This window comes from Phalangium opilio, unplaced genomic scaffold (genome assembly GCF_054372755.1).
Source record: "Phalangium opilio isolate 3A_F unplaced genomic scaffold, DU_Popi_V2 ptg000217l_1, whole genome shotgun sequence".
Lineage (NCBI taxonomy): Eukaryota > Metazoa > Arthropoda > Arachnida > Opiliones > Phalangiidae > Phalangium > Phalangium opilio.
Window position 1 is genome coordinate 13111856 of NW_028324218.1, and position 22798 is coordinate 13134653.

Here is a 22798-nt window from a genome sequence, read left to right on the forward strand (position 1 = left end):
TGAAAAATCAGCCGACGACTTCGAGGTCGAGGAGCCGTACGAGCGGGATTTTTTTTCGACAAGAGAGAGCGCAACATTCGGAATTTATTCCCGCGCGGGCGAAATGAGAAGAAATCGCTGGATACATTACGCCTATGGAGCCTGAGTAACTTATAGGGAGCTAACATATTATTAGCTCATGGTTGCATTAATACAAGCAATTACAGCATTATATTATGTAGTACATACTTTTTCTGGAGGTTTTGGTTCCGTTTTTCACTTTGATCCAATTTTTGTTTCACAGCGTTTAGTTCTTGTTGTAGTTTGGTTTCACTGAGTTGAAAACCTATGATTTGTCTGTGCAAATTACCTGTAGACAATATTAATAAAATTTATTAATTTTTGATTGTGCATTTTTAACGCGCCGAGTTGCATTTAGAACGCGCCGAGTTGCATTTAGAACGCGTCGAGTTGCATTTAGAACGCGTCGAGTTGCTTTTAGAATGCACCGACTACCTAAGACTATGCCGAGTACGTCGAGACTTTACCAGTATTATAAGGGTTACAAAGATTTCATAAAGCAGAGAAGTGAAGAGTGATCCGCCCCTTACTGAAGACTTACCAGATGATAGCTTCTCATCACTAGAAGCTTGCATATCCAAGATTAAATTCCTTGTCATTTCCAGTTCTTTTTCGGTGACTTCCCTAAATCTTTCAACTGTTTGTATTTGATACTTGGCAGATTCCAAAGCTGCCTTATAGCGATCAGCATCTTCTCTTAACCTCAATTCTTTGCATTCTAACTCGCTCACTTTTGCGTTCAAGGCGTTGTATATTTCATTACTGACACAATCTAATGTAAAATAGAATAACGCGTGTTTGTAGTTACCATTTAATATAAGGGAAATAAGCGTATAATTTTTATATATGAATACAAGAATCAATGTTACGAAATAAATGCATGTTTGGAAATACAGTATCGGAATTTCAATTACAATAGGTACTGTAGTCATCAAATATGAGGCCAAGCTTTCATCGCTTAAAATATTGTGCTTTCATTAAAACTTGGTTTCGTTAGTAAAAATAAAGTGATCAGACGGTATTGCTCGAGTTCATGTCTAGTTCTTAAAACAAAAATTTAGCATAGGCTCCTTTAAAGCAATTAGCAAAGCAGTGCTTTAGTTCAAAAAATGCCACTAGATGCTCCCATAGTCGAGGGCTGGAGCTAACTAGCTAGCTAAACTTGGTAAATGCTAGATTTAGATTCGCCCTCGAGAATGAGTTCTGATTGGTTCCTGCCTTTGACAAATTAAGTTTCATGTGCAGAGGATTACCAAGCATGCTTGAAAGCGCCAAAGGAGCATACATTGACTTTAAGTTCAGCCAAGAATTAATTTACTATAAGAATGCCTAAGTCACTAGATTTTACGCTTCTAAAGTCTACTCTTACGCCGGTGTTAGTGGACAAGTAAGCCCCACCCCTTTCTTGTCCGTCATTGCTCTGCGCTTTCCTATTGGATCCCGTGGGGATAGGTCATACAGACGCTATTGACGTATTCCGAATAGAGAAAAAAACCTCGAGCAAAGTAAACAGAAAATGGAGGCTACCAGCGGTGCTGAAACGGTTAGGGAATGGTTTTTAATTGCAAATTAACAAGTTAACTAAAGGTTTTGAACCTAACTTAATGGATTTTGAATACTTGTCTCTTCGTGAAAATCGTTCGTTCCACAATTTTTTCTAAATCGAATCAAGTGTACTATACTTATGATTTCGTGAGTTCCAAAAATCAAACCAAGGCTTAACGAAAAGGTAAAAGAGAGATCATAGATGGTGGAAAACATGAGTAAGATAAAATGGGTTTCCAGCCTCCCCCCACCCATGAGGGGGGATTGTCGACTATTACGCGCGCACCGGACGCCTTTTTAGGCCTTCTTAAATTCCTTCTTGGTTCAGCATAATGTCTCTATTCTAATGTTTAATCCGTAACACCAAGCTTCACATACCATTCAACTTTTCTTTCAGAATTCTTTCTCTGTTTTTGATGTCAACTGCCTCTCTGGTTAGCTCGGCAAACTTCTTTTCCAGTTCAGAATTTCTAGTATCCATGCTATCAAAAACTTGCTTGAGTTGCTCGTGTTGCAATAGAAGATGATCGGCTCTTTGTCGTTCATTGGCTTCCTTTAACAAAGTAACTCGTAGTTCATTTTGTAAACTAGCTTCATCCATATTTGCGTCATTTTCTGTAAGGTTATCAGTTCAGTAAGAGAGTTCGTAAAAATTTTTAAGTGCTTACCAAGAATTTTGACTTTCTCATTTAAGAGGCGATTATCTATTTTAAGTTTATCACATTCTAATTTTAATTTCTTGGTTAGCTCCTGAAAAAAGGTTTTGATATGCATCAATGTAATTTTTTTATTCATAAAAGTCAGGACAATACAATAATGATCTTGGGCCTACCTCTTTTTCTTGGTATTCTTGAAACTTCGAGTTATCTTCATTTTGCTTTTGAAGGAGCTTTTGATAATTTGTATTAAGATCTAGGAAGCTACGATTTGCAATTTCCAGCTCTGTCGCTGGTATAGAATCATCCAAGGCCTTTTGCAAATTTAATACTTTGCTATGAGCCCTCTCCTAAAATAACCACAGCCAATTAGCGCACTAAGGCACATTATACATACATCCTAACCCTATAACGCTTAAGTATGGGTATATAGTTGGGGCTCATACAATCGGCATTGTCCATAAGACAAAATGCACCACGAAAGAATTGAACCTATTGTCTACTGTGATTCTCTTTCGTGCTCAAGTAGGCGATTGTTTCTGTTTACAGCAAATAATTGACAAAGTATACTCCGCCGAGTGACGCTACTCTACGATGTATACACCACCACGTGATGCCCATCTGGGCCATCTACGAGAAACAGCGCCAAGTAACGGCCCTGAAGGATGTGTGCTCATTGCAACTACCCTTTCGACTCATACTTATGGAGTGTACGTTAAGCTTATAGTAACATCATGATATTTCGTATTAAACATACCTTGTATCGTAGTAAGTATTTCATTTTCTCCAGACTATTCAGTTCGAGGCTCAACAACTCTTTTTTGACCGCTTCATTTTCTTTTCTTAGATCACTTTCTGATGCAGCGGAAACTTCAAGTCTCCTCGATAAAAAATTTACTCTACAAACAAGCTGTGAATCTTTCAACGCAGCTTCAGCCAAGGCTTTTTTCATTTCATCTTCATCTTTTTCAAGTGTTAATATAAGATTCTGTCAATTGTAATTTCGATAAGAATATTAGGGGGCCTTTAATTGCCTTCATAAAGAACTTAGTTCACACTAAAACCATTTTCAATTAATTTATATCGAAGCAATTCGCAATTAGTCAAACTATACCGAAAAAATTCGCAATTAGTCAAACTATACCGAAAAAATTCGCAATTAGTCGAACTATGCCGAAAGAATATTCACTTAATCGAACTATACTGAAAAACTATTTGCTTGATCAAAAATTATAATGAAAATGTGCTTAATTAATTAAACCGTATTGAAATATGATTTGATTAACCGTATGTGGGCAACGTAATGAGTAAAACTTATCACCTTTCCCACTAGCGCAAACGGAACTTGAAATGATTAAAGATTATTAACAACATTATTTACATACCTCAAAAGCCTCCAATCTCGTTTTCAAAGTATCCCGGACTTGCATTTCTCTCTCGCATTCTTCAGTCCAAGTCCGCTTTTCACTGTGAAATTTCTCCCATTCAGACAGGATGTTTTTATAAAGTGATGGCACACTAGCAGTGTTGTGCGAATGGTGAGTTGGGCTTGTCATTACTTCACCTTCACTCATGTCTACATCAGATCTGTTGCTTATTTCCTGCAATAAATACACTGTTCACAATGTGTTCACCCTTGCGAAAAGAGTTTCATTCATGTAAAAAATATAGTAACACCAGGAGTTCATAATAACTCCTGGTAACACGTTATTTCATTCATGTTTAAAAACGTAGTAACACATTATTTCATTCAAAACACATAAATACTTATTATTTATGTCTTAAAGGAAAGCGCGGCTCCGTTGATGCCCCTTATAGATGGCTTTTCTGCTACACAGTGGCTAAGCTTGCTAAAGGCTAGTTAAGCCAAACGCAGGAACCAATGGGAACTAGTGCATAAGGTCTGATTAGTTCCTGCCTTTGGCAAGGTAAAATTCGTGTGCAGAAGATTAGCAGGAATGCTAGGGGTGATCATGGAGCCGCGCTTTCCTTTAAATAATTTGTAGACTAGTGCACTTAATTAGTGAATATGGTCCATGGGACAGTTATAAGTACGCAATTTTATGCAGGGTGTTTCAAAAAGGGTGGTAGGACCAAAGTGCAGTGAGATTTTGAGTCAAAAATGTTCTATGATGTTTTACCCTAAGGGCAAGATAACTGCTTTACAGATGACCCCTTAAATTTAACTACGAAACTAATTTAAGTAAGAGGTCATTGGCAAAGTTTCATAAAACATTTTTGACTCAAAAATCGACCATAGAACTCACTGTACTTCGGTAACACTTGTATATTCTAAAAGGAAAAACAAACATCTTACCGATTCAGATCTAATCGGAGAAGATGGCAATTTATCACTAGCTTTGGAAACACTAATTTTATCAGATTTCACGTCTGCGTGAATTTCAGATGCCTCAGATAATCTACTGTTGGTTGGACTAAAAGGGCTATTACCCATTGTTCGTATCTGTAAAATTAAAATTGCTTTAATAGAATTAGGGTGGTGGCTTGTAATTCCGAACGCTTCTAATTCCGAACAGTTTTTTTAAATTGATTTTTCTTTTACTTGCGAGGCTTTAGACCGTGAAAAATAGGCTTAAATTATGCCTTGATTCATTGTCTATCCGAAAAACATCATTTCAAATCCATATCTAAAAGTCGGGGAACGATGTGACACGAAATAAAAATGTACCTAATTTGCGAATTTAATTTAACGTCAATTAAAGGGAATGCCGACCCTGATACCTCCGAAAATAAGGTTTCATTTTCTTCAGATAAATCAGAGGCAAATAAACTCAATTTCAGCCAAAACGTCAAGTTTTCCCCCACAAAATAAGCATTCGTAACGAAATTTTGGCTCAAAATTAAATTAATAAAAGAATATTTATAAAAACCTTTGCGAGCAGCTAATTCCGACCACTCGAAACAACACTCCATTAATCATAAATTATCGACAGTAAAATTAAATTTAACGCTATTAAACGACATGGTTTAACAGATTAGTTATCCTCGATAATACGGCGATACGTTTTCCCGGGCTTTTCAAGCAGACAACTTTAGTTTAACCCGGCTAGCGTAAAGTCCCTGTTTCCTTCCCTCCCCGCCGCGGCGCCGTCACTCGTACTCGTACACTATTCCGCGATAAAAAAAATAACGGTTCAATCTCGCGCCAAGTTTGAAAATTTGCGTTCGCGCGTTTCAAACTTTTGCATAAACGGGTCGCTAAAGGTTTATACCTACTTGAATATGGAATATGACGATCAAGGTAATGTAAATCGCTGTTGCATTTATTAATAATCTTTTTTATCCTATTAACCTACGAGAGATTTAAAACTTGAAAGCGAAATTTATTATAGAATTAACGTCCCAAAACTTAAGCCTTGGTTAGGGAATTTTATCCCGATTCACCTAATTAAAAAAATATTTCAGTTTTAGATAATCCCAATTTAGCATACAAATGAGATAGGCGCTGAAGTTTATTTCACCATAGTTATACCACATTACAGGTGGTGGTGTTAAAAAACCACGTAAAAACAAATCAAAATACACAGATATGGATGTTGTCAAAGCTCTCGAAGACGTTCGTGAAGGACGTCTTTCTATTACCAAAGCGGCTGCCCTTTACCACATCCCTAAAACTACCTTGCATGGCAAACTTTCGGTTAAATATGACAGTGCCCAAGTTGGAAGAAAGTCTGTTTTAAGTTATGACGAAGAGAGAGATCTGGCTAACTGGGCGATCAAGATGTCCAAAATCGGATATGGTCGCGTAAAACATCAAATTTTTGATAAAGTACGAGATATGGTTCAGAGAGAAGGAAGAATAACACCTTTTAAAGATAACAAACCCGGAAAAGAATGGTTCCGTGGATTTTTAAAAAGAAATCCTGACGTGAAGCTGAGAACCGCCGAGCCCTTGCATATTTCTCGAGCCACTGCATGTACACCAACTGCAATTAATCGTTGGTTTCAAGGGTACCAGAAATTTATGTCTGGCCTTGGTATGCTTGACCATGGTGGAGACCGTGTTTGGAACGCGGATGAAAGCGGGTTTTGCTTGTCACCGAAAACTGGCAAGGTCCTTGCGTCTAGGAAACAGAAAAATGTTATGCAGATTGCAGGGGATACACGGACACAAATAACGGTCTTGTGCGCAGTATCCGCGTCTGGAAGCGCAATCCCACCCTTTCAGATTTTTAGCGGAACTCGTCTTACACACAATCCTCTCGAAGACGGAGTTGAAGGGTCACGTTTCGCGCTCTCAAAATCTGGATGGATGACTTCTGAAGTTTTCCAGGGGTGGATAAAAAACCACTTTTTAAAATGCATTCCACCTGCTAGACCCGTTGTTTTGCTGCTAGATGGACATAGTAGTCACGTCAATTTGGACACAAGCAGACTGTGCGAAGAAAATGGCATAGAACTGTACTGTCTACCCCCACATTCCTCCCACATCTTGCAACCTCTTGATGTTTCAGTCTTTAAGGCAATGAAATGCAATTGGACAAAAGCTGTTCAACAGTACCAAACGGAAACTGGAAAATTTGTCGACAAGAAAACCTTTTCTCGTGTCTTTCGGGGATGTTGGGAGAACACTATAAGCACGGCCACTATCATTCATGGCTTTCGGGCGAGTGGGGTATTTCCCGTGAACAGGTTGGCAATAGACGAAACCAAACTGTTACCATCAGAGTTGTTTGACGATGATCAGGAAGTTGAGACTGCGCCGAACAATGAATTTGACAAAATGAAGCAATCTATCAAAAACCTCGAAGAAGCGTTGGGTGAAAAAAAGATTCGGGAGTTCAGGTTAATGGAAGAAGAAGGCTTTGACATCGCAGAACCATTGTTTGATGCGTGGAAAACTCTCAAAAATTATTTCGCCGCGATGAAAGCCCCCATATCCGACAAATCATCAGAGTTGGGTTTTACAAGCACTTTAGCATCAGTCAACGACTTTTTCCATTCTCCAAGGGAAGATTTTGAAACATTTGAGAACTCTGGACAAAATTCGGCATTCCCAACTGTGCCACACAATCAAGTTACAAACCGACCTGTCCGATCTACACCTCCAAGTTCAACTTCAAAAACTTGCAATGCTGAGGCGACTGCCACGTCGAAAAAATCCACTTTGAATGTCTCTGACCAGACAAGTAATTTTACTTCGGCAGCTCGAGGGTTTGTATCGCCGGGCATTTCCATACCAACTTCAACAATTAGAAAACGTTCTTTTGCGGTTCCGTATTCAAAAACTAAAGTTCCTGTAGCAGCCTTAATAAAGCCTCCGCCTTCAGCCACCCTGAGCAAGCCTCCGCCTTCAGCCGCCCTGAGCAAGCCTCCGCCTCCAGCCGCCCTGAGCAAGCCTCCGCCTTCAGCCGCCCTGAGCAAGCCTCCGCAATCAGCAACCCTGAGCAAGCCTTCGCAATCAGCCACCCTGAGCAAGCCTCCGCAATCAGCCACCCTGAGCAAGCCTCCGCCGTCACCCACGCAGAGGAATTCCCAGCCATCTTTCAACTTTACGGCTGCCTTGAACTTAAGCACACATTCATCCTCAGTTCTCATAAGCAAGCCCACATCATCTGAATCAGCAACCAACTGTCCATCAACTTCAATTGCTAGCAATTTCGCAATCGCAACGCCAGCTTTTCGGGGAATTCTCTCCTACCCAGCTCATAAACGAGTTGAAAAGCGGAAGAGAAATCAAATGGTAATCCCGCAGCATTTAACTGGACCCGAATTTATCTCGCTTATGGCCACAAAGAGAGAGGAAAATGAAAAAAAAGAAATAGAAAAGATAGAAAAGAAGCAAAAGAGGGAGGAAGAAAGGGTGAAATTACAGAATGAGAAGGAAGAGCGGAAGCGGGCAAAATTGGAGAAAAAGGCGACAGTTACAGCAAACAAGGCAGCAGCTAAGGAGAAAATTTTGGCCAAGAAAGCCACTAAAACTAAAAAATTCCGTCCTGATAAAAAAACAGTCTGCCAATCTTGCGACACACGATGGGAAAATAGGGAGGCTAATGAAGTGTGGGTGTGTTGCAGTGTTTGCAAGAACTGGTACTGCTTTAAATGCTGCAACTTGAGTGAAGCAAAGAAAGAGTTAGCTTGCACTGGTGGTTACAAGCATCGTTGCGATAATTGCCTTTTTTCCACCTTACTTTAAAGACTTCTATTTATCCCCGTTAAATCCACATTGTACCTAGGCCTATACTTACCTAAACTGTTTTTTCCACTAAATAAATGTTTAATGAAATTATGAGTTTTTTATTATTGTTTTTAAGCAGGTTCGGTAATTAGAAGCGGGGGTTCGGAAATTAGAAGCGGGGGGTCGGAAATTAGAAGCGGGGGTTCGGAAATTAGAAGCGGGGGGTCGGCAATTAGAAGCGGGGGGTCAGAAATTGGAAGCGGGGGGTCGGAATTGAAACCCCCTACGTCGGAATTACAAGACATCAGTTCGGAATTGGACGCCACTACTAGAAATGGGGAAATAGATATTTCTCCACAAGTTACCGGTAATTTTGGCTCAAAATAGGCTCAAAAGTAGCGCAAATGTTCAAGCTATTTGGTACAATATCAAATATTTCTCATAACATTATACGTGTGTCATGTTTCAATCGATTTTAAAAAAGTGTTCGGAATTACAAGCTACCACCCTAAACCATCTTTAAAGGGAATGCGAATTTACGATTTCATATCACATTTAACCACGAAAGTGGAATTACGTTACACTTTCGAGTCTCTACTTTCAAAATATCAAGTTTCTAATATAGGGTAGTGACGTCCAATTCAGAACACTTTTTTAAAATAACATAATAGGGTGGTGACGTCTAATTCGGAACACGTCTAATTCAGAACACTTTTTTAAAAATCGGCTTAAATTTTTTTTGGGGGCTTCAATTCGGAGAAAACGAGGCATAAAATATCAATGATTCATCGCGAAGCCATTAAAAATCATCCCGAGATTGTAGGAAAACATCCCGAGAAGATACGACAATAATTAGCAGGGTACCCAAATTAAGCATATTAAATTAATGGAAATTTTAGGGAATGTCACTGCCATGGCCTCAGCAAATAAGGTTTCGAGAACGACTGAGGAAAGGTACGCTCACTCACCTGATTTCAAACGAAAGTACCACTCCTTAGCTACAATTTATGACCCTTGGGAATATGGTAGAAAATATATTTCACTCACAATTCCTAATCAAAAAAATATGCCCATTACGTCTAATTCGGAACGATGAAAAATACACCGCTCGCCCTCTTGATTACTTGTACTAAACTCATCCTAACCTATAATTATGGTAATCGTGAACATCGTTAAGTACAAGACCAAACTTTTAAAGACTGTGTAACACCAATAGCAGACTATTCTTTCGCTTCGCGCCAAAACGCGGTATGGCCCATAGACATTATAACACTATTAAAGCCTAGACAAACTATTGGGGAAAGCGGTCCTTGAACGTTTTTGTGAGGGATTTTTCGCTTCTCCTCCTTCGCATGTGTGATAGGGTGAATCACTGGTGGCGCCTCCCTATCGACGAGCGAAGGAGTTATTAATAAGGATGAGCTTAGAGTAGTGGCACTCTATGTTAACTCCCTATAGGGCATAATAAGTCAAACCCTCGGAGATGCCATTACTCCATTTTATACGAGCTAAGAGCGGAAAAACGTATTTTATAAATTTTACACCTGTAAAATCTTTTAAAAAACACTTGGAACTTGTATTTCTACTTACTTTCGAGGAAATACCACCGTTTTCTGAAGGTAAGAGTCTTTTTTATACATTTATTAGTAATAAAAACATTTAAGGCGAGCTAAGCCTTGGTCTTGAAAAACACGGCAGATTAGTGATTTTGGAAACGACCCTAATCCTCGCGCTAATCACTAATCTGCCGTGTTTTACAAGACCAAGGCTTAGCTCGCCTTAAATGTTTTTATTACTAATAAATGTATAAAAAAGACTCTTACCTTCAGAAAACGGTGGTATTTCCTCGAAAGTGAGTAGAAATACAAGTTCCAAGTGTTTTTTAAAAGATTTTACAGGTGTAAAATTTATAAAATACGTTTTTCCGCTCTTAGCTCGTATAAAATGGAGTAATGGCATCTCCGAGGTTTTGACTTATTATTCCCTATAGGGAGTTAACATAGAGTGCCACTACTCTAAGCTCATCCTTATTAATAACTCCTTCGCTCGTCGATAGGGGGGGCGCCACCAGTCTTTCACCCCATCACACATGCGAAGGGGCGAATGCCCTAAAACCGTCACAAAAATGACTCTCAACTGTTCCTCTTGTATCTCTATGGTATGGCCAGTTGGCCACCGCTATTTCGCGGCCTCTGTCGGGTTAGGCGTCAACTAAAAACATTTTAACATTAGGCCGCGAGATTCAAACTCAAAGCCTTTTTAACTCGTTCTTTAGTGCATTGTTTTTTCAAAATAAAGATTTATATTTATTAACCTCATTGAAAGTGAGTTTTCTGTTTTCTTAGCCTGTGTACCGAATTAAAACCACCCTGCTCGGATTTAAAACCACCCTTTACCAATTAAAACCACCCTTGACCAGTTAAAACCCCCCTGTTCCGAATTAAAACCACCCTGTTCCGAATTAAAACCACCCTGTTCCGAATTAAAACCACCCTGTTCCGAATTAAAACCACCCTGTTCCGAATTAAAACCACCCTGTTCCGAATTAAAACCACCCTAGTTCCGAATTAAAACCACCCTAGTTCCGAATTAAAACCACCCTAGTTCCGAATTAGATGCAATTGTTCGGAATAAGACGTAACTACAAAGTTTGGGAAAAACCTATTTTCTCACTTAATAATTACATTAGAAAGATGAAAAGGGGCTTAAAATATGCGCAAAGGTTCGATCTACAAGTCTACAAACACAAATAATATCTGCAATTGCCAAAAATACGCTATATTGAACCAAATTTTCTATTTTTAAAATCCATTGAAAAATCACGAAAACTAAACTCAGTTTCGATATATCAATAATTTAGTCTTGTCGAGCTTGTTCGCCCGTTTGATGACATCACTATGACGTGAGGGAAAAAAAAGCGCGGGAATCCTATACGCGTATCTCGAGCTTCTCGCCAGTCTAAACTCTGGGTCTGATATAGGAGAGAGTGGCACCAACTCGCGTGAAAAATATACCTGTGACGCCATCCTACGGGAATCGTTTTAGCCTTTCATAAAAGGTGGATTTCAAATAATTTCATATGAAGCGTTTTCAAATGCATATAGACCTTTTCACCTGTAGAGCGGGGGTGAAAAGGGGGGAAAAATTTCGAGAGGTGAGCATGCGTAGAAAGAATGTTTGGGGGCAGTGCAGTACTTTTAACCATTCCTTTTGCCTTATTTGCTACGCATTCGAGTTTATTTTTATAAAACAGTGTTGTATTACTTGTTGTAAAAGTATTAATTAAACTTCCGAGGTGAAATTTCATCAAATTCAATTGATAGACGTAAAATTAGGGCATTTAATGAAATTCTACTCACTAAATTGGGCGCCAGGGCTTACGGGCAGTTATACACAGCGCTTTCGGCACGGCATCGGCGGACATCGCCGTCTATTCGCCGATGAAGCGATGATCCCGATCATCCCGTACCGTCGCCAAGGCTTAGTGAGTTATAGCGGCCTACTAATATCAATGCACCGTTTCCATTAGAACTTAAACACTTCATTTTTTAACATGATTTTAATTGTACTATCGCGGTTTTAATTACTAGGCATTTTATTTTAATATTAAATTTCAAAAGGTATCCCATACGTCCATCGTAGTTTAGTTTACACGTTTAACTCCATAGAAGCGCTATAACTCATGCCCCCAAACATTGCAACTTCTCATGCGCGGCCCTTAATGTGAATAGGTCTATTGCCCAAATAATAATTAGAAATCGGAGAATTAAAAGCTTGATATTTTTGGATTCACAGAAATTAATTCTATCTTTTGTTATATAAATCAGAGGTTTTTCAAACGAAGCTTCTCATTCCCTTTAAATAGTTAAAATTCCGCCCTCAGCCTAGCTTGAACATCAATTAGTTTTTTTAGCACTTACCTTGTCTTCCGCCTTATTTAGCTTATTCATTGAACTAATGGCTTGTTGCCGGATAATTTTCAGTTCGCCACGTAAGGCCTCATTCTGACCTTGAAGCTGGTCAACTTGACATTTTAAGATCCAAATTGGATCGTAACAACCCGCGATTTCCCTAACTTCAATCGCGGCAACCAGCTGCTCGAGGGTTGGACATTTCAATACGACATCAGCTTTGCCTAATTGGGTTGAAAGTCACGACTTCAAAGACTTTAAAACCACAGAAACATCATGGTTAATTACCATCTTCCTCTTTCAAGGCCTCTAAAATTTCTTTCATGCCCATGAAAAGGCTTTTATTTTCTCTTTCGAAATTCATAAGTTGGATTCTCAGGTCTCCATTTTCTAGACGAACTTTCTCAATGGTTTCTAAAATACTGTCCAGTTCATCCCTCTAACAATATTGAATAAAAATTATAAGTTTCAGTATTGTTCCCTAAGAGGTGCAGAAAAGGAGACATATTGTGGGAGCCCTCCATTACTAAAATATTGAATGATAAATATTTCATGAATTCTAAGTGATTGTTGCCAAGTACATGTCGTTATTACGTGAAACCACGTGTCAATGATTATTACGTGAAACCACGTGTCAATGATTATTACGTGAAACCACGTGTCAATGATTATAAACGTGTATTTGAGAGGTATTTCATTTGTGAATATCGGCTCTCTAAAGTGTCTCGTTATATAGAGAGCTTTCAGTTGGAGGAGGAGCTGAGTTTCGTGACATAATTTACGCTGCCATATTGGTGGGTTTAAAGCAGGAATGAAGCTGAGACCACCCAATATGGCTACCCGAACAGCCGTAAGACTTGGAAGGGTGTGACGTACTACTATCCAATCTGAAAGCTCTCTATTGCTTTTCCTACTTCGTGGGAGAAACTAGCATCACTAATATAGACTAATAGCACCACATGTTATTTCCCCATAGAGCTTAATACAGTCGAAGGCAGAGGGCTGCCATTACCCTATATGCCTATGGATATGTGGTACGTGATGAAATGAGTGTTCCTGATAGCAATATCAGGTGAATCACGTCAGGGACCAGTCTATACTGTTTGTTAATAGCTCAGTAATAACGCAAAAAATATGCACGTGTGTTGGTTTGTTTACAGCAAATGTCGGCTTTTGTGACGCCCCTAACATCCCGGCTAACCTTCTATACACCAATTTTACCTTGCCAAAGGCAGGAACCAATCAGATTTCGTCCACGAAGGTAGAGCTAAAACTAGTCTTTTCTAAGCTTAAACTAAATGGGAGCGTCTAGTGGTATTTGTTTAAATTAAGCCATAGCTGAGACTTGCTACCCACTGTCCTATTCTTTATCAAATCATTATTATTGTAAAGATAACAGGGAAAAATACGGTATCCTGGCCGCCTAGTCATTAGACGGTTCAAGATTTTTACATGGCCTATATATGCAGTATAATAGAATTTTAATTAAACTAACTTCAAACTTTCGAAGTAAAATATGGGCCTTTAAGTTTGAGCCTCATACGTATTGCTTATAAATATTGTCAAAAGGGGGCAGTTCAAAGTGCACGTTTATCATGTGATAAGTTCTACCCAATGAGATAGAATATATGTATTAAACCTTGAGTCACAACGTGGGAACGGTGGGATCTCGAGATCGACGTTTCGCGATACACTTTTGGTGGTCGAGGATGAATATTTATCAAATACGGGTGGCGCCACCTATTGATCACTCGAAGAACTTTTTTTATTACCGTCTGCTGCTATAATCTGCGTAACAAGCTGTCAAGATAGTTTTTCAAACGTGTTAAATAAAATACGCGAGTTAAATAATAAAAACTCGAGTCCTTTTTAATCTAAAAAATAAAATGAAATAAAAATCATAACGATGTTTCTGATTGCAAATAAGCAACTAGTAAAAGTTGTAATTAGTTCCGCTAGAGGCTCACAGATGGCGCTGTCATGTTTTGACAAACGTGCTTGATAAAAACAATGTGTTTCGCGGTAAGCCGATTTGAATTGTAACTCTATCTATCTCATTGGTTCTACCCTAGTTCTTCCCTCATTTCTCCCGTTGTGGAGGTAAGAATTACTGTTGCCACTCTGAGGAGTGTGTACAATATGTCCCCCTTTTAGCCCTCCCAGATAGATTGCAAATAAACAGTTAAAAAGCTTTTCAAGGAGTCAATAAATTAACTTTGAAACGAAAATAGACTAAGTTTTTCTATACTAAAATACAATAATAGCAACAAAATATTAATGCTTGATAAATTTCGAAATAAGCCAATCTTACATCATAAGAAGCTTCAATTTCATTGTTATTATCCGACACTTCTTGACTTTTAGATTTTTTAATTTTGTTGGTATCTTCAGATACGGTTAAACTTCTATCAAATAAATTTAGATCAAGATATTTTTAAATATTTAAAAACTAAATCTCCCATGAACAAAGTAATCAAATTACCTTTTGGCTGAATTGCGCTTTATTTTGTGAAGTTCGGTTCGAAGGTCAACATTCTCTCCTTCCAGAGCATCAACCTTGACAAACAAAAAGCTTATAGGCCTATATGTTATTTGACACTAGCTAAGCTACCCGGTATTGTCCAAGTGGTTTAAAGGGAGGGTGAAGTAGAAAATCAAGTGATTTTTAATCAATTCTTCTACTAATTACAAGTCCAATCTGCATAGTGAAACATTCAGGAAATACTTCCGAATGATTTTAAAATTCAAATTAGGTTCAGATTTTAAGGATGATTTTAATGAAGGACATCCGACCAATCGCGTAACACCGTGCCTTTTTATTAACAAAATTCTCGTGGCACGTTCCGTATCGAATGAAATTTTTCGCGAGATTTGAAAAAATTTCCGCGATGTGACAATCGTGGAGCGTGCCACGAGAATTTTGTTAAGAAGAAGGCAGGGCGTTACGCGATTGGTCGGAAGTCCTTATTTAAAATTATACTTAAAATGTGTATTTCTTGAATGTTTCACTATGCGGACTGGTCTTAAAATTAAAAGAAGAATCGATAAAAAAGTAACTTGATTTTCCTCTTCACCCTCCCTTTAAGGAAGCTTGTGAAATTGGAAGTTTTCTGCCTATTTAGACTCTGAAGATCCCTATCAATTTCATTATAACAATTAATGCTTAGTTAGGAATTATTCATGAAGCGCTAAAATGATACAGGTGTAGAATAGGACCTTGATAACTAGACTAGGCGTTTTGCACCCAAACTTGAGGAACTTTATTAACCCTAAGCTAAGTTTTGTATCAGTTAATTATTGAATTAAAATTTTGGGGAAAATAAAATTACAATTCTGTTGGTAATTTATTTTTATTTTCACGTGTATATAGTCAAGAAGTGATATCTAGTTTATTAGGGAGAAGGTATAAGATGTCTAAGTATTCGCGCGCCATAGTTCTAGCCCCCCTTTCAAAATACAAGGGGGACGTGAAAGGAGGCCGGGCTATTTCGCCTCTCGTCAGCCGGAAAATACGTAATTTTCGTCATTCGCGTCGCGCTGACTTAGTAAACTAGATATCACTTCTTGATATAGTCTCTTAAACCACGTTGAATTGTGATCACTGTATGCCTAGTTTTGGTGCTTCAAACAGCGCGATCTAGAGGGAAACTGAGAGAAAACTATTAAAATAGGGAGTTTTCATAGTATCTGGCATTTAGTACACGTAGTTTTACCAGGGATAGATTTAATTTTAGAAGTAGGAATGGAAAACGGTTAGTATTCACTTCAGTCCGACTCATAGCCCAGTATAGAGCCCCTCCCTCCAACACGTAACGAAAATTTTTAATTATCTTATAGATGACGTTTCTGACGGGGACGGCGAAAAATTCGTAATTTCTTTTTACGTCTGTCGATATGACCCGCCTCTTCTTTCATACCCCCTTCCCGGGGAAGGGGGTCCTGGACTTTGACGCGGGCTTAGATTACTCTGTTCTCCATTCCTACTTCTAAAATTAAATCTATCCCTGGTTCTACTCAGAAGGCTTATGAGTCTGAGCGCCAAAATTTTGAAACTTTTTGTTAAATTACCATTGCATACGGTATGACGTAAATCGGTAATTACGGCCGTATTTGGTAAGGCACCAGTTAATTGCAGCTTTTGATAAAAATTTACCTTTTCCTGCAGTGTCTGAGCAACTGTTAGTATTTTCTGTGAACCGGACTTCCTAAAACTCTTGGAGTCATATTTCCTCGGACTGATATTTAATTTTTCTCTCAAGTGAATATTTTCTTCGACTACTTCACCCAACTTGAAATCCGAATCATTAATTTGTTGAGTAAGTTCTTCAATCTGTCTGTAAAATTATTAACATAATATTTAAGTCAACCCAATATACGATAATACTATAACCATAACTATTGAAGTATTACAAAACAGGCTTAGACAATTTAGACAAATTGCAAATCGAATTTAGAAATGGAACAGATCAGTAATAATCCTCTTCGATGTAAAAAAGGGGGTAGGTAACCCTCAGTATCGAGACATACATAACCGTCTCTGGCCACTCTTAGAACCCAAAACGCGCACCACATTAGCAGATACCCCTATATGTCTAGAAAAATCATTGCTGTTAAGTGGTCTGGTAGTTCAAACAAGGATTTAAGCGGAGCCTCCGAGATGATCTAGGCCCGTGCGTGTCGATTTTTTTCTTTGTGGGGAAATATCCAGTTTCATAGAGGAAATATTTTCACCCAATATTAGATGGCGCTTTTATTACCGTTGCGAAGAGGGTCTTCCATAAATTGCCGTTGATATTTTAGAGGGTTTATCCTTTACTTCTTTGGCATAAAGGTCTTCCGAAAATTCTCTAAAACGTTTTCTTACTATCCGCGACCTCGGCTTCACCGCTCTTCATCTATGCCTTGACCTAATATTGTAGGAGTCGACGGGGTGAAGAGGCTGAACTTATTTCTATTTTATGGTACTGAAAGCCCATCCGAGCGAGAAAACATAGCCAACTTAACTAGTTAAAGAAATATTCTCGCTTCGGGATAGGCACGGGCCTAGATCATCTCGGAGGCTCTGCTATAACCGTCTCTGGACACTCTTTGAACCCAAAACGCGCACCACCTTAGCAGATATGTATTGAAAAATCATAGCAGAGTGTGCTGTTAAGTGGTTTGGTCGTTCAAACAAGGATTATGTTAGTATGCTACAAGGCGACACAATTATGATGTCATCACCCTATTTCTATTTTGAAATAATAGAACTAACAGATGGCGTTACAAGTGGGCTAAAAATATATCAATAGAATGAATAGGGAGTAATAAATCCGACATGTGCGATATGTCAAATGCACCGGAGCCTCCGAGATGTCTAGGCCCGCGCGTATCGATTTTTATGTGGGAAGATATCCAGTTTCATAGAGGAAATATTTTCACCCAATATGTGTACTAGATGGCGCTTTTATTACAGTTGCGAAGGGGTCTTCCATAGATTGTCGTTATTTTAGGGGCCAATTATAAAAATTTTATGAAAGAGAAAGGTTTCACCCTTAAATTAACCTAATTGTTTTAGGGGCTATTTATTTTTTTATTCAATCTTTTGGTTAGATTGTGTGGACAACAAAATTAATTATGAGATTTTAACATTGTTTTTTTTTTAGTAAAACTAAAGTTCGCGTTAATTCACAGTTTTAATATTCCGTAAGAGGAATTTTTTTACCCCTTCATAACCTTTAATTTTTTAACCTTAGCTTTTTTATCCTTTACTTCTTTGGCATGGTTGCTTAAAGGGTATGCGAATTTACAATTTCATATCATATTTTACCACGAAAGTGGTATTATATGACACTTTCAAGTCTCTACTTTCAAAATATCAAGTTTTTAATATAATTGAACCTCAGATTAATAACCCCTGGATATGAAAGGCAAGCAAAACCGGGCGTTTTCAAATAGTATCGCCATGTGGCGCCCTCAGACGGCAAAACGTAGGACTTTGTCACCCCTTGCAGACGACGCAGTTTTAATTGTACGGTTGTACCGGCAAGTCCTGGTAAACGTGAACGGTTTTTTTTTGTGTCTTCGATATTAAGTTAAATATTTTCAAAAAATGCCTAGCAAACGCTGTTCTTACGAAAGTTGTCATTTGATTTATCAAATTTATAGTTTAATCTAATTTTTACATAAATAGAAAAATAAAAACCTACCTAATTTAGTGACCAAAACCTCCGGACCCGGTACCGGGATGAGAAGAGAAAAAGAAACGGGAACCGCGGATAAAAATTAGCCGAAGCTTAAAAAGCATGGAGTAGCACGCGCTTACTGAGTCTGTTTGGGGTAACTTTTTTTCCAAGTTTTGACTATAGGGGCGCTAGAGATGCCGATGCCCTTTTCAAGTATGCCTCCCTATTTCCTTTCATATCCAGGGGTTATTAATCTGAGATTGAACCAAAGTTTCTATTTTTAAAATCCATTGGAAAATCACGAAAACTCAGTTTCGATATATCAACAATGTTGTCTTGTCGAGCTTGTTCGCCTGTTTGATGACATCACTATGACGTGAGGAAAAAAAGCGCGAGAATCCTATACGCGCAAGGTATACGCGACTCGAGCTTTGTCCATGCTTCTCCCCTGTCTAAACTCTGGGTCTGATAGCGGAGAGACAGAGTGGCACCATCTCGCGTGTGTGACGTCAAAAACAGGTAAGCGTTAGCCTTTCATCAAAGGTGAATTTCAAATAATTTCAAATGAAGCGTTTTTAAATGCATATTGCCAAATAATAATTAGAAATCGGAGAATTAAAAGCTTGATATTTTTGAATTCACAGAAATTAATTCTATCTTTTGCTATATAAATCAGAGGTTTTTCAAACGAAGCTTCTCATACCCTTTAATAAAGGTCTTCCGAAAATTTTCCAAAAGTTTTTTACTATCCTCAACCTCGGCTTCACCGCTCTACGCCTATGCCTTGAACTAATATTGTAGCAGTCGACGGGGTGAGGAGGCTGAACTTATTTTTATTTTACGATACTAAAAGCGCCCCCAAGCGAGAAAACACGGCAAACTAAATTAGTTAAAAAAATATTCTCGCTTTGCGATAGGCACGGGCCTAGATCATCTCGGAGGCTCCGCTATAACCGTCTCTGGACACTCTTTGAACCCAAAACGCGCACCACATTAGCAGATACCCCTATATGTCTAGAAAAATCATAGCAGAGTGTGCTGTTAAGTGGTTTGGTAGTTCAAACAAGGATTATGTTAGTATGCTACAAGGCGACACCATTATGATGTCATCACCCTATTTCTATTTTGAAGTAATAAAACTAACAGATGGCGCTGCAATTGGGATCAAAAATATATCAATAGATTGAATAAGGAGTAATAAATCCGACATATGCGATGTGTCAAATGCACATTCAAAGAGAAATTAGTATCATCATAAGCATATAAGTGAAATATAGTTAAAAAATAATAGGTATACAAGTGACTTTATCGTTCACCAGGAATTTAACAAAGTTTCATACTTATTTCTTATTCTGATCTGACTTTTGCACTCCTTAATTTCCATAACTGCTTCCGACAAACCATATTCCCCCTATAAAGTATATAACATAATCAAAGCAATTATCAGTTTCAACTATCAAAATTGTTAACCTAAGATAAAATGTTCCAAAAAGGGAGGTAGGACTGCGTACAGAGGGTTCTATGGATGCTCGGACCATCTAACCCATGGACAGGCAACTGAATAGGGAGCTAGGTTTGCTTAGAGCAACGCCTGACACTAGCGCTGTGGTGGCGGATGTTGGAACTTTTTCGCCAAACCCTACTAAAATTCGCGCCATTTTGTTTTTGAGGAGTAGATATGAGGAGAAAATCTGACTAAATTATAAAAGTGAGTTGAATTTCATTATTTATTTATTTTAGCCTATCTCTCTCAGTAAAGATTCATGAACGATCAATGAAGTTAGTTTTAGTAAATATCATTCTGGTATTGTTTATAAAGTCTGCATTTCAATAAGCCTTGGCCAAAAAAATATCCCGAACCATTACAGATGAATTTTTCTTTATGGGACATTTGGCGAAAAATTGCGGTCAGTAGACGCGTGAGGGCGCGTGCTACACATTGCCATTTGTTAACGTGGGCTTAACATGGATTTGCCTGTCCATGGGTTAAGTGGTCTGAGATGGATGATTTGAGTCGAAAATGTTCTATGACATTTTGCCACAAGTCATGATTAGAGTGTCTTAAGGATAAACCTTAAATTTATGTATGGAAATGAAAGACAATACTAATTTAATGCAATTGCCATGTTTTGAATTGTAAACGTTGGCCCTTAAGCCAAAAATCCCAAAATGTCACCCAACAATTTTGACCCAAAATCGCCCATAGAATCCAATGTACTTCGATCCTACCACTCTTTTCATAAGACCCTGTATAAATGTTTGACTGTACCATTTCGTATAGTCTCATCCTTCCTAAGGTATCACTGAGTTCTTGATCCTTCATTTTCCATTCCTCTTCTACAACTCTAAGTTTATTCCTTAATTTCTCCAATGCCAGATTTTTCTCCCTTATTTCATTTTGACTTTGGATCATGGCGCCGAGTCGGCTTCCGGGACTAAGTGGAGCCGATTCTTCATTCTTGTTAAGCCTTAACTCTTCCAGGAGTTTGCTATTTTCTTCCAGATCTCGTGTAGCCAATTGCAATTGCTCTTTCAAAACTTCTATCTGCGCCTCACGATCTTCGACAACCTGCATGATAACACGTTTTGAGACATTGAAGGATATATTTTTAAATGTATGCGCGGTAATAGAAGCATACCTTTTTCAATGCCTGTGATTCTGAAACATTCATACTACCAAGATTGAATTCTGACTGAAGTTTCGAAATTAACTGTTGCTGCCTTAAAATTTCTTCTTCTTTGCTCATTAGTACAGTCTGCAAAGGATAATGAGGATAAGAATTATTCGAATGCTTAAATGTGCTAACAGTCTTGAACGAAACTGTGCTCAGCAACACTTTTTTTTAACATCAGATGACTTGCTAATCGATCAGCTTTCATGACAAATTATTTCCATGAAAGCCATTTCAGTAATACGGTTTTTAGCGTAGGTGTGCGGCTACCCGAAACATATTTTTTAGAACCCAAACGGGTACCCGAGTCCCAATTTTAAGCCTTTGCCGAGTCTGACAAAATCCCCACGGGTCCAGTTCATGACGTTACCGCACATGTTTTAATACTTCTGCCTTTCATAATTAAATGATTTAATTAGTAACAAGTTATTAATTTTTATTGTTTAATGAATTACACTATAATTATATAATGGCTCAGTTTTGAAATCAAGCTTTTAATTGGACTGTAAGGAAAAACAAAGACCCGAATTGGACCTGAAAGCAAATTTTGGGGATTTTGCAGGACCCGAGGACCCGACGGGTAATTGGAAATTGGACCTGATACCCGCGGGTAAAATTTTCTATTACCCGAAGTTTACCCGACACCCAAAAATCTGGACCCGCACAGCCCTAGTTTTTAGAATAGCTCATCCAAGAAAATTGATTGTACCTAATACCATTTAACGCAGATGGACTGGAATGGAAATACGGCGCGTGGTTTTTTTTAGGGCAGTGCCTCTCTAGCGCCACGCCGCGACCAATATTGGAACTTTTTCGACTCAAACCATAGCCATAACATGATCTATGAGTCGAAAAGTTACGGGACTCTCCCGCTAGGGGAGACAGACGACAGACGATGCCATTGGAAGAACAGGGGTTTTAGCTTACCATTTCAGTCCATCTGTGTTTAATGTTCAAAAATTGTACCTAGATTCCATTTGAATAAGAGCCCCTTTCCCCGATAGCCCCTTCCGAAATGGTTTCTAGGCTCAGGGGAACTTGCTTTGAAGGTCCCGTAACGCGCATACTAAGTTGATAAACGCGAGGTTATTGGTGCGATAGTCTGCACTAACGATTTTTGGTACAGTCGCGGCTACAGCAAAGAATTGCATTGCATTCACTTGAGAAAAACTGCCATTGGATTTTTTTAATATACCCAGGATTCCTTTAGGTTTTTTTTTTCAGAAAGGTCTATACAACTAAAAAACTAATTGTTTGAATTCCATAACGGTTATTTGCGTTGTGTCTCATGCATTATGGGTAGGAGGTGTTCTCAGTTATTAACTGGTTAAATAAGTGACGTAACTTCAATGGGACTTAACAAGGAGAAGAGGAGCAGGTGAAATTACTAACCAGTAGGAAGCTAGAAGCTGTACGTGATCTACTGTACCCCATAGATGTCGCGGAAATCGCTTACATCCTATTCATCCCACTTTACTAAGCACCTTGAAGCAGCCAATTCCCGATACAGGGATAAATTTAATTTTAGAAGTAGGAATGGAGAACGGTTAGTATTTACTTCAGTGCGACTCATAGCCCGGTATAGAGCCCCTACCTCCAACACGTAACGAAAAGTTTAAATTATCTTATTGGCTCACTTAAACTACGTTTT

General features: G+C 38.5%; 1 protein-coding gene and 1 long non-coding RNA gene across 5 annotated transcripts in view; one reads left to right on the top strand and one right to left on the bottom strand.

Annotated features, from left to right (window-relative positions):
- LOC149616672 (centrosomal protein of 290 kDa-like) overlaps window positions 1-22798 on the bottom strand; it is a 53377-nt gene that overhangs the window by 24233 nt on the left and 6346 nt on the right. For all 4 annotated transcript variants that reach the window (XM_089856565.1, XM_089856567.1, XM_089856566.1 and 1 more), the window contains 16 exons: window positions 21115-21231; window positions 20745-21044; window positions 19816-19886; window positions 16465-16645; window positions 14794-14867; window positions 14623-14716; window positions 12600-12750; window positions 12321-12535; window positions 4579-4725; window positions 3647-3862; window positions 3019-3249; window positions 2438-2611; window positions 2274-2355; window positions 1984-2220; window positions 602-832; window positions 229-349 (listed from right to left, as the gene is read on the bottom strand). In XM_089856565.1, coding sequence (XP_089712691.1) covers window positions 229-349; window positions 602-832; window positions 1984-2220; window positions 2274-2355; window positions 2438-2611; window positions 3019-3249; window positions 3647-3862; window positions 4579-4725; window positions 12321-12535; window positions 12600-12750; window positions 14623-14716; window positions 14794-14867; window positions 16465-16645; window positions 19816-19886; window positions 20745-21044; window positions 21115-21231 — 2642 coding nt within the window. The remainder of the gene's footprint in view (window positions 1-228; window positions 350-601; window positions 833-1983; window positions 2221-2273; window positions 2356-2437; window positions 2612-3018; window positions 3250-3646; window positions 3863-4578; window positions 4726-12320; window positions 12536-12599; window positions 12751-14622; window positions 14717-14793; window positions 14868-16464; window positions 16646-19815; window positions 19887-20744; window positions 21045-21114; window positions 21232-22798) is intronic.
- Window positions 2705-3634, top strand: LOC149616674 (uncharacterized). The gene is made up of 2 exons (XR_016375873.1): window positions 2705-3029; window positions 3109-3634. It is a non-coding gene; the product is annotated as an uncharacterized LOC149616674 (long non-coding RNA).